Source organism: Lepisma saccharinum, chromosome 1 (assembly GCF_977018435.1).
Source record: "Lepisma saccharinum chromosome 1, izLepSacc3.1, whole genome shotgun sequence".
In the NCBI taxonomy this organism is placed as follows: Eukaryota; Metazoa; Arthropoda; class Insecta; order Zygentoma; family Lepismatidae; genus Lepisma; species Lepisma saccharinum.
The window spans coordinates 181796789-181809617 of NC_139229.1; the positions used below are offsets into that span (position 1 = coordinate 181796789).

The following is a 12829-nucleotide window of genomic DNA, read 5'->3' on the forward strand; positions in this document are numbered from 1 at the left end:
AAAGATATTCCCTGTTGTAACCAGTAGTGCATCCAAGATGTTATTTTTGGAGAGCCTACAAGAGACAATGGCACTGCGAGAGAACCAGACTCGACTCCTGGGGTGGGTGATCTCCGGTAGGAATCTTCCCGACAGTGTCCCTGCATGTAGCGGCTCTGGGATTCATCCAGCCTCTAATCACTAAGCACCTGGAGGAAGGTAAAGGCGGCCGGCCAGAACGTGTTGCTGATCACGTAACCTCCAAAATGACCTAGATTCAGGGATCGCCAAACCGTTGATCGCGAGCTACAGGTAGCTCGCTGGGTCATTTCCAGTAGCTCGTGAGGGGTTGGCTACATCACACTGTGATTGATTTGGTTAATTTTACTTCGCTTTCGTGCCCTTTTGGCTAATCGCGAAGAAGAGGATGAGTGCATGAGATAGACGAGGGACACTCACGAAGAACGTAGGTCCGCATTCGAATCTGGAACTCCTGGTGTCCTGTGGTTAACGTTTCGTCTTCATGCTGCTTGCACTCTCATCCATTTCCGCAGTTTCGAAAAGCTTTCTCTGTGTAGTCTTTCTGTGGATTCACAGTACAAATGAAGAGCATGTCAAATTCAAGGGCGTATTTAGGGAGGTCGAGGGGGAGCCAGGATCCTACAAAAGGCTTACCAAGTACAAAAATTAAATAATGAAAATATAGGCTGCTTATTTAGCATTCCTTGTGTATTCGAGGGTTATTCATTTCCGCCGAACTTACTGGAAGCTAAGGGTTAGATTGGGACGCATGGCTTTGAATGATACTATCAAAGAATATTTATGTACACTACTTATAATTATATGCACACAATATTTATCACGATCTTTACTTTTCGTCAACTGGATCTTACATTTTTGTTTTTCAATAAATGTTGAATTATTTATATTTTGTCATTAATTTCCTTGCCAGGACAGTTGTTTTTTTTCTTTCAAATATTGGCAATTTTAACTACTCATAAGCTAGATAATGAATACGTGATGTTAAATCTCTATTCTTATACCGTCTTTTACCTATTCATGCAATAATAACACAACATTAATTTACATCTCGTGAACAATAATGTAACTTATATTAACGTATTAATTTCAAAATTTACATTAATGATGATAATAATAATACTGAGACACCTCATTCGGACCGCTCAGAAATACATTTCTAGATACGTGCCTGGGGAAAGTGAGCATCATTCTTCTTGTTAGCATGTTAAGAAGCAAGGTGATAATGATTTGGTGGTAAGTTATATGATTATACTGAGTCTATTTACATGTTTTAAACTCGACTAAAAAAGTGGCATCTTCTGTATGTTTATTGTGCACATTGAAGTTTTTACAAACTAAGAAATAATCATAAAAATTCAAACCAAACTTGGTAGCTCGCCAGGTATTTTCAAACGTGGAAAGTAGCAACGGCCAGCGGAGTTAGGAGACCTCTGACCTAGATTGAGAATGTGTAAGTGCCCTACCTCCATACCGCCTGTGTGACTTCATGTAGGGTGCAACGTATAGCTTTACATTTTACTTCTATATAAGGTAAATGGCTCTAGAATCGCTCAAATAACGGTGATGATGAAAGTCAATGTCCTATCTGAAAAGAAAAAAACTCCTCTGAAGAATTAAGAGAGGTTGTCAGAACTGTAGCTATTTGTATTTTTTCCAATGTTATCGTGTTTCCGCCACTTTTGCTAATCGCTACAACGAGGTTGAAATGGTGATTACATGAAATTGGTGAAGGGATATTCATAACGGAAGACCTATGACTTGACCGGGATTTGAACCTGGAACCTCCAGTGGTCTACACAGGAGTTACACATTACTTTTACGGAACTTGTGTTAGTAAAGGGTTGGCAAATTTGACTGCACAACGAGCAACTGCAACGGTAAATGTCCTTATTGTGACAAAGTGACGGCAATTTTAACGCATTACGTTTTTAAAGTAACCTGTCCAAGTCTGTTGAAAGTGTGAGCCGAACCCCTGAAATGTGTCCCCGACAGGAATCGAACTTGGTTCTTAGCGTACTGACCATCATTTTAAGACACATTCTGCACCATTTTCAGGGTTTTTTCTAATAACTCCCTTACACGACAGCAACTAATGTTAATAATAGAAAGTGCCACTCGCTATGTGGCACTAATTTGTGCCAAAGACCATGACGGCAATACCTAATTGTTTTTCTTGAAACAAGTTACGACTATGCCACACGTTCTACCACCTACAGGCATTCATGCAGATTATAATTGAACACAATGGACACCGTGGCGTGCAGCACCTTATTCAAGAACGTCAAATGTAGAGAGAATAACTCCCCGTTTACGAAAATCCTGGGCACGTCACTGAATGCAGTGTGTTGAAGCTTCAAAAAAGTTTTTTATGTTTAGATAATTTTGAAGTTTTATAACTTAATAAAGTTAAAATTCAAGTCGTCATTACAATAATAACAACGTGTTCTATTTAAGGTACATAGATTAAAACACAAAGTTGATTTTACGCGGATATTAAATATACAATGTATAATTTACAGTTGGATCATTTAATTTCAAGTGCCATCATCAGAGCCAATTTTGAAGATGATCCTTACTCGACCATGTTCAATTCTGATGAAATTTTTATGCAACGTACAGTCATCACTGGCAAAAAAATGGAACACCTATCGCTTCTCTGCAAGGTGTTATGTGTGTTGCCTAACTCTACGGCTTTTGTAAAAGTTGCCATTACCGGTAAAATCCATTTATCGCCGTATAGGTAGGCAACACACATAACGAATTGCAGAGAAGCGAGTATTTCAGGATCTACAGAGCGTTCGCTTTGGCTCGCCGAGATAGCGCGTGACATGGCGCAGATGCCGGCATTTTCATCCCGTAACGTCTCGCTTATTTAAGCACATATCTTTTGCATGTAAATAATCATATTTATATTGCATAACGAGTACTAACCTGTGTTATAAGAGTTGTTCAAAGTTGTTCACGGGCTATCTTGGCCCAGAGCCAAAACAAACGCACTGTATGTGTTCCATTCTTAATGCCGGTGACTACCTACACCTTCCATAGGTAGTCCTGAAACGTTTTAGCTCCACATATAGACTGACCGAGGCACCAGAGCCCCCATGTGATCGTAAGTTTTCTGGCGTTGGAGGAGCTACTAAAATACAAAAACAAAATAAAAATCTGTCATGTTGCTACAAGTGATCCACGTCAAGATATGCTCAAACTTCATACCCTTGTTCATCGTTTTCCAAGGAGTTAAAAGAAATGGTAGAAATCAAGATCAGAATGCAAAACATTAGTCGCAATTTGACTGCAAAATGGCGACAAATTTCCCACGTTCTTCAACCAAAAGCTTCGAGAAGCTGATCTTGGCCATTTCGTGGATCACGTGGGAAAATTAAGGAGGAGAGGATCCCCCTGGTTTCGTCCCTTCGATTCAAAATTGCATTCCCGGGGGAAACCATAGCGAAGTCTAGATAAGAATTTGTGAAATCCCGTATTTCTACGTCCGTACCCGTGCAAGGACATTTTATCTGCAATCCCACAGATCTGTACCCTGACATTAACTTTACACACAAACGCTTACGCCCACCACGGCTGATCGTGAAGAAAATAGCTCCAGCTCACGAACGCCGAGTGTACTTTAGTTTCAAGTAACAAAGGCATGCCACGGCTATCAATTGCGGCTTTCAGTAGGTCATTAGGGAAGGTTATCTGCAATACACGCCCACGCCTACTTCAAGCAGCCCGAGAACAATGCACTCAGTTGGATGCAATGCGGCCTTAGCACGCGATCCGAGGCCACGGTTCGCCCTATTCTTGACCTTCCAACCAGCGTTTTTCGAGGATGAGAATTTTAGGGTTGATTAGACACACACGCCTTGATGGGAGTCGGGCAATTCTTAGATATTTTAACACGCGAAATACAGGGCTAGCATAAATGATTCATTCGTTTTGAAAAGGCTATATTTTCAAAAGTATTACACGCACACACATGAAAGATATATGAAAAGAACCAGGAACTCACCAAGTTTATACACCCTCTACAAATGTTCGATATGTGCCCGTTTGGTTACACGACACAAGTCCAGACGATACTCGAGCTCATTCCATACATTTTGTAGCATAGTCCTGTCAATGGTCTGCACTGCAGCACTGATGCGTTCTTTGAGCTCGACTAAGGATTGCGGTAGTGGGGGTACGTAAACAAGGTCCTTAACGTACCCCCACAGGAAGAAGTCGCAGGGCGTTAAATCAGGAGATCTGGGAGGCCAGGGGAAAAAAGCTAGGTCCTCCTCACAAATACGCCCAATCCAGCGATGCGGAAGTTCATCGTATAGGTAGTCACGAAGTGGGATGTTCCAATGAGGGGGTGCCCAGTCTTGTTGGAAGACAAAATCCCTGAAGTCAGCACTGAGTTGCGGGAACAACCACAACTGCAACATATCCAGGTAACAATTACCGGTCACAGTTTGCTCAGCGAAGAAAAAAAACGGCCCATACATCTTTGTTTGTGCCACTGCACAGAAAACATTCACCTTTGGCAAATCTCTTTCAACTGTCACGACTGCACGTGGGTTTTCCGTGCCCCAGAATCACACATTATGGCGATTCACATTCCCGGATAAGTGGAACGTTGCTTCATCGCTGAATATCAACTTGGCAGCAAAATAATAGATAATAGAAAAAGATAATGATCTCGTGCTGCCACCTGGAATACACAATACAAACTTGGTGAGTTTGTGGTTCTTTTCATCTATCTTTCATGTGCGTACGTGTAATACTTTTGAAAATATAGCCTTTTCAAAACGAATGAATCATTTATGCTAGCCCTGTACGTTATGGAGCTCCCGCGTAGCCGAGTGATTAACGCTCTTAACTTTGACGGGAGCGATCCAGGGCAGGGTTGTTAAGGTCCAGGAATTTTAAATAAATTCAATTCCGGTCTAGGACAGCAAGCGTAAATGGGTTCTGGACAGAAAAGAACTTTTTTATCCATTCAATTCGGTCCAGGGACCTTTCTTGGAGCAATTTAAATACGGTCCAGGGACCTTTCTTGGAGCCATTTAAATACGGTCCAGGGGCCTTTTTTAAGAGCAATTTAAATACGGTCCAGGAACCTTATTTCCCGGATGAGTTTAAATAAGAGTGCCAAGTTCCGTATTGAAATGAAATACGGATCTTGGACCGAATTTATATTGTGCGAGAAAAAAGTTCCGGTCCTGTTGCGGAACCCAATATAACACATTAGAAGTTATGTGGGCTCCTTGACCTTTAACAACCTTGGTCCAGGGTTCCATCCCAAAACTTCAAAATACCGACGTCAGTCTTCAGGAAACAGTGGCGATAGGACTCTATGCGCTGGCTACGTGTTACCAACGAAGCACTTCTTTGGCAGGCAATGACCCTCCAAAGTCTGTTCCGCCACGGAGTTAAATTTAGTCTAGAAATGAGTTATATCCTTGCAAACTATCCATATACAGTGGGATGCATAAGTATTACCAAGCAAATTGTCCACCGCCATGTTCATGCACTTTATTTTACCCAATGGGAGCTTCAGGAATTGAAACAAAAAGCCAAGCAAGCTGCTGACAACATTTGCACCAGGATACGTAAATACATATTCCTTAAAACACTTAATATGCAAGAGAAAAGTATCGGAAATAGCCATGGATAATTTGCCGAGCAATACTTGAGCATTCTACTGTACCATGACTGTTTTTAGAAGTTGGCCTACATTTCATCATCTTTCATGTAAGAAAATTAATCTCGGCCCAAGTCAGTCCGGGGTAGATTTTCAATGTTTTTTTCAGAGAAGGTATGAGCAATTCAACACAGAAAAATTCGTTGCTATTAGTACTTTCTAAAATACTAATTTAAAATAGTGCCTAACAAGATAAAATAAGAACACATTAATGCAAGAAACGTGAGAACAAAAAAATTAACCCCGAGAAGCAGAAGAGGTAGATGCCCCAGCATAAGAGGTAGATGCCCCATCCAACGAAAATAAATGGTTGAAAACTTAAACAAATTTCCTTCTGCAATTTACTGTGCATCGAACTTATAACTGCGCTACATACACCTGAATGATGAATTCAAGTGCGCAAAGCAATACTAGAACCAGGAATAAAATATAAACAAGAAAACTACCGTCACCTCAAAATCAATTTCAAATTGTATCTAATTGTGCAAATAACACAGAACAATTAGGTGACTGCATGAATCACAAAACCATGTCCAAAGCCACACAAGCAGTGATCCTGCCCACAGGAAATAATGATGAAATTCAGTAAGCAGTTTCCACATGTACAGCCAAGCACAACGTTAACGGCTTCATGCAAGCGGGTTTCATTTTCAACTGGTGTTGAAGCACTAAACAGAGGCACAACGTTGAATCATTAATCCATTTTATTCATATAACGTCGCTTTAATATAGGTATACCAGGACAGCTCAATCGAGACGATGAGTTATTGTTTGAGTTAGTATTTAAGTCCACTTTATGTACAGACAGGATAATCGGAACTGGACCTACAGTTTAAAGTGGGATCCGAAGCACTGTGTGTCTCCACCAGGCATCGAAACCGGTACCCCTTGATTACAAGGCGACGACGCTATCACTACGGCATCGGGGAGGCCCAAATCGCGACGATGAGGATGGCAAATTGACAAAGGGGCACCATTGCTTTGACCAGCATTCGATTCTACGAATCTTCACTTCGTAGCTTGCTACGCGAACTGCTCCGGCACGGAGACTGGTTGCATTACTATATATTAACACTAACACAATCGTGTTCTTGAAATAAATGCACTTGCGCAGCGCGTAGAAACGTTGAGAACAGTAATTATCATCCATTCTTGGTCATTTTAATACGAAAGTAGTCTCCGGATTCGGAATATATTTGCGCGTTAACAGAAGCTGGTCACGATTTACATAGTCTCAATTTCCCTAGACTTTTACATAGAATTCCTCGGAAGACTCTCTTATGATCGAATATCCCTTCCGTGTTCTTCTAAATCTACCTCATGCAGTTATTATAATAATATGTAGTATACAGTAATGTAATTTTGAGGTCATTTTTCGTCCAAATGTTCACCTTATTTACAAACACGCCCTGCGGAGTGCAACATACCAAGCATCGCACTTATACAAAAGGTAAAATTACCATGTATTTCAAAAACACACAAAACCCAATAAAAGCTGTAAAAAAACAGTACCTTATGGAACTGTTGTGCCTTTCCATCTGTTCGTGTAGACTTCCCATACTTCAGGAACTACAAAAAGAGAGAAATATAAAACCTAGTGGACAGAGGAATCCACACAAATCTAGCTTAGTCCACATTCATCGTCTCATCCGCCATAGCAAAAATCACGTCGACTTTTGACATCTCAGGAACTATGGAGAGCGAGTTATATAAGACTAACCTGGAGCATATGTATCATACCGGAGAGGTATTTATTGCGTTCTTCCCTTCTATAAGTGGTGGAGGCTACTATAAGGAGGAATACTATCCTAGATGGTGAAATACTATTTGTCTGTCTGCCGCGTGATCAGAGCATCAAGTCCCATTGCCGCTGTTTTCTTGGTTTTGGAGATCGGATTTCGCTACTATAGCTTTCAAGTACTCTCCTCACGGTGCTGGGTCAACACAGACATTTTGAGAATTTAACGGATATCGAACCCGGGGCAGCTTGCACTGAAGGTGAAAGCGCTAACCACGAAGCTACGCGGAGCTCAATTTTTGTATAACATTTAAAAAAATATATATGTCTTACGCCCGCTTTAGACGAAAGCATTTTCCTTAGCATTTAATGCCATGGCATTTCTCAAGGATAGCATCAGTTCTATTTACGTACCATTTTTCATAGCATAACCAATCAGAAGCGAGCTCTTGGTCACGAGTGCAAATGTAATGGCGGCCGTGTGAGATGTAAACAACGTATCACTACACATTTTTAAAAGCCGATAACTATTCAACCGAGAGGAATAACGTTTCCTATAGCATGGTGTTAGGTACAAATGAATAGCGCTGCTTAAATACATATCTACTTTACAGCGTATACAGTAGCTACACGTATGGAAGAATATTTAAGTTGTTTCAATCGTACACGCCGTGCACTAACCATAGATGGTGTAGTTCTGTGTGCCTTATGTGCTGTATATATTATACATCGCAATCGCAAGCTAAGCGGAATGTTACATGAAAAGCTTCCGTGTAAAGTATTGTCTGCTACAAGATGTTAGGAAGCATTTACGTAACATTTACGCTACCAAAAATGTTAAAGGAAATGCTTTCGTCTAAAGCCATACTTGAGCCAACCCAACGTTCTTCAACAGCTGGCGCCACTCGTTCCCGACACTTTCTATTCTTAATTCAGCAATGGTACTCTTTCAATGATTTACCCCGTATTTATTTTCCGAGTGTAATTCTTGGTCTCTTTCTTACCATTCATTTCTATCACCGAGCCCATATTCCGCCCACTGTTCCTTTAACACCTGCTTTTCTAAATTCAGATCTCAAGATTCTCATTCCTATCGGCAGCAACCATTCATCCTGATCCATACTTCTATCGAACTCTATGTGAAATTCAACACCTTCATCTGTGTTGATGTTTGATGAGATGTGCACTACTTACATTGTTTTTCTAAACATGCATGTTTTTTTCATATCAATAATCCTAAGTTTCATCTAACAATATATTTACGAAACCTTCATTCTTCTTAATCAGAATAAAACAAGACGCAATTTACTCCTTGGGCCCCCACCCTCCTCTCCCGAGCAGAGATGCAGCACTCTTAACACCCACCCACCAAGGCCTATTCAGTCATTCAGTGGTTATCGCTGTCCTGGGTTCAATTCCCGGCTAAGGCACACAGTTGCTGCACTTTATGACTCGCTTTGATTCTCTTTGCACCGAAGCGTCTAGTTGGTTGCACGGTGCAACACCGAGTCATCTAGTTCGTTCATTTCGAATCAAGTAGTGTATTTGGTGTCTGCGCCACCTTTCGGACCGGTGTATGGACACGTGGTGCGTGCTAACTAATCAAATGACCGTTTTAAGCAGCAGACAGGCATTTATTGAATCTTCTGAACTTGAACACCGCTTTCCGTCTAGTTGGTTGAACATAATTTCCTTGCACCACTCTGACACTGGATACACCTGCACTGCACCGAGTGTCAAAAAGTGCAGCCAACTAGACGGAGCTAGTGGTTCGGTAGGTCCAGCCCCGATTATCATATACGTGCATAGAATAGACCGCAGACAAAAATGCCTTACCCTCAAATTTCTTTCAACACAGAGTAATCCGATGTATTCACAGTTGTATATATATCTGACTTTTCTGCATCTTGCTTATTTTACGTTGATTCTCTATCTCCATAGGTTATTGCGAAGTAAGTGGATAATAAAGTGACATTAGTACTTTGTCCACATTCGTACCCACATCTCGAGTTAAGAACAACTGCCACTGAAAAGCTTTTTACCGGAAAATTAGGTCTTCACAGTTGAATTTTAATTCCTGGCGCAATCCTTTTATATTTTGACACGAGTCCGCAGACGTCTACTGTACTTGGTGGTCTGGAGTTGCCTTGCTTTTGATCCCCATTAGAAAAAAAAAACCACAACGGGAGGAAAATAATTATAATCGATAGCAACAAACCGCAATTACACTTACCTCTTGCAAAACAGTATCCTGCTTCTTTGTGGACAGACTGAGATAACGTTCCTGACTTTGGCAAAATTTTGCAGTCTGCTTTTCGAATTTCTTCTTGCCATCCTGCAAAAATGAAAAAGCAAAACATTATTAGCAGATCATCCAATGTAATAAATACTCTATTATATTAAACACATCTTCTCTGTTCTTCGGCATCCAAGTGAAGTTATTGCACTCAGAATCATCACCACACACACACAGTGTTTTTTTTTCCTGGCAGTACGCAACGATACACCGTATAAAACAGCAAAACATATTTATGGCTTCAGCAAGTGGTAACAACATGCTACTTGTGTCTCTCTCTTCGTGCTACAAGGATCAGGGATCCAAAGACTTTTGATGTTGTATCACACTCTCAGGTATGTGGGATCATGCTCGGGAATGTAGCTCACTGATCATTCATCCTTGATGGTAGAGCAACTTGCTGCTCATGGTGAGCTTGGTGGTAAGGTGCAAGAGGTACAATTAAGCACTTAACTGAATGTCAATACACAACTCCTGAGTTTCACACCCCTACAGATTGGATCAGCATAGCTATAGGAATAGGTATACCTGTCTCTGTACTGCAGCAGAAGTTCAGCGGTGAAGGCTTATGTTTGCGACCGTACAAAGAGTCTGACCTGCAACTCTATGCCTGCGACTCGCGTCAACACGGTCTCACCCAAAACGTCCTTCCTTCCTTCCTTCCTTCTCTCTCTCTCTCTCTCTTATCCTCATACTCCTCGATTGACGGACTTAAAACTGCTCACTGACCGACCTCTCTTTTCCCAGATATTTATTCCAATTCAATTTACTCAATAATGCCGAGTCAGACCTCTGGTATCTTCCTTGATTGCGACTGTTTTACACCTATTTACAATGCTGGCGATCAAGGAAGCCTGACAATCTCTGACAAGACATTCCATACATGGTTCTAGCTATTTCCTGAATGCGTAAATGTCTGGGGTTGTAGAGTTCGTTGAACGTTGCATTTAAGAGATCCAACGGATCGTTACGATATGTGGCTATGAAAATTAAATAGATGAATGAAGTACTACAAAGAACTGGTGGGTAAAATGACTTCTACAGGAACATGAAGAGCTGGGATAAAAGCCATGGATATGAAGCAGTCACTTACTGTATGAATTGAAGCATGGTCTGCAAGAGGGGACAGAAAAACTGCTCTCTCATTATGTGAACATAAGATACCGTATTTACGCGTGTATAGGTTGTAACTTTAAACTCGAGATTGCACGAAACAATAGAGTGCGGATTATACTCGAGATAACTATAATTCACACTTCATTTTAAAACAATTTATATTATAGAGAAGGATGGTCGAGAACCGGATGCCCAGAAGAATACCGAGAGAAGACTTATGCTAAAGAAGATACTAAAGGGTAAATATTTACATGTATGCGCCATGTTGAGGATTTTGGGGAAGTCGAGATTCAACAGGTAGAGTGACTGACTCTGATATACTACTTGAGAGGGGTGAATTTTTTGTCGGTACCCCGCGGTCCGACAGTGTATTCTAACCTACATCTGCATTGTTTTAAATAAAATGAGCAAAACACACACACACACACGCGCGCCCCCCCGAAGTCTGCAAAGGTGAGTCCTGCGTTCGAATCAAGGTAAGGTGCGACTGTTTATCATTTCCTTTCATCGTCACTATTAACTAGTTCATGGTAAACGCAACGGTATAGATACTCGTATGTAACATAATGCTGTATCAAATAATTAAGAATGTATTCCTGAGAATGTGAAAAATCAGAAACAGAACACTTGAGTCGCCAACAATTTGGCATATCACATGCCACAAAGATCCGATATTGACAGTTGGAAGGGGCGGCATATCCTTACCCGTGTGGGTGGGAAGAGAAGGAGGGGGAGCGGTAGTCATTCAAAAGCAAGCGGGAACACTATCCGATTGGTTGCTACAAATATTATCAATCCCACTGTTGCCGCATATAATCACACGAACATTGGTCCCTGCACAATTACTGTGCATTGCGCCTCCATCATGGATCGAACCCGGGATCTGCAGAGAGGCATCCCCCGTTTCCTGCACAAATAAATGTTCCCCCAACGTCGCGAAGGGAAGAATAGGGCAGGGAATTAGGGCGGGAAATATTCTAGAAATCGTAGCGGATGGAATTCAAATGTCGAATGCAGCGTATAGGTTTGTAGCACCCTCACCATAAACCCGCAGTGTTGTACGAATTTACGGGAACGGAATCAATACTACGGAGCCACAGATAACATTTTCCTCAATTCCAAGAAAGGGAAGAAGTGGGTTTCTTTGTTTCCAGTCGCTCCCATCGATCTAGCTTACACACGAAATCCGTAAGGGAAGCTTTTTTGGGTTACGGTGTCTCGCTTATTGCTGAATACATTAAAAAGTATCGAATAAGTTTATGAACTTCGTTGCGACCGGCCACGTTATTTTTTCAAATTATTTAAAATGTTTCCAGCAAGTTAGGAATTGGTACACACGTTTCAGTCTCAAAAGTAATGAGTTGGATTCCATAATGGGTAAGAGATTCCTTTCATCAAACATGCAACGAGGACATACCATATCGGACAAAACTGAGAAGGCACAAAAGTGTAGAAACACACGTTCTAGGTGCACCTCATAGTACCTTTGTATGTATTAGTATTGTCTTCGTTTTACACTGCCTTTTGTGACCATGAGTATGAACAATGATGAGATGAAATTGATGATTTACAAAGGACCACCCATACCATACGAACCTGAAACATTCAGTGACAAAATGAATTCGCAGACGTGAATTAATTGAGTTGGATAATTTTACGTTTCATTTCTGCCACTTTTGGCTGATCGCGAAGATGAGAATAAATGATTTGATGAAATCGATGAAGGGACACTCCCAAAGAACACTCATGCCCAGGCCTTGGCGTCGTAGCACCCTGTGCTAACCACTCCGCCACGGAGACCAGCTCGTAGACGTTAAGAATATTATTGATTTATTTATTTGGTGTTTTAAGTCCACTTTATGCACAGTAAGGCTAATCGGGACTGGACCTACAGTTTAAAGTGGGATCCGAACCACCATATGACTCCACCGGGTATCGAACCCGGGACCCCGTTAAGGATATTATGTAACGC

At 41.3% G+C, this 12829-nt stretch overlaps 1 protein-coding gene across 4 annotated transcripts in view; it reads right to left on the minus strand.

The window, feature by feature from the left end:
- Graf (GTPase regulator associated with FAK) overlaps window positions 1-12829 on the minus strand; it is a 178544-nt gene that overhangs the window by 63460 nt on the left and 102255 nt on the right. For 3 of the 4 annotated variants that reach the window (XM_083143830.1, XM_083143826.1, XM_083143821.1), the window contains exons 4-5: window positions 9679-9780; window positions 7220-7276 (exon numbers count right to left, since the gene is read on the minus strand). In XM_083143830.1, coding sequence (XP_082999956.1) covers window positions 7220-7276; window positions 9679-9780 — 159 coding nt within the window. The remainder of the gene's footprint in view (window positions 1-7219; window positions 7277-9678; window positions 9781-12829) is intronic. The other variant, XM_083143835.1, reaches the window with a different exon arrangement.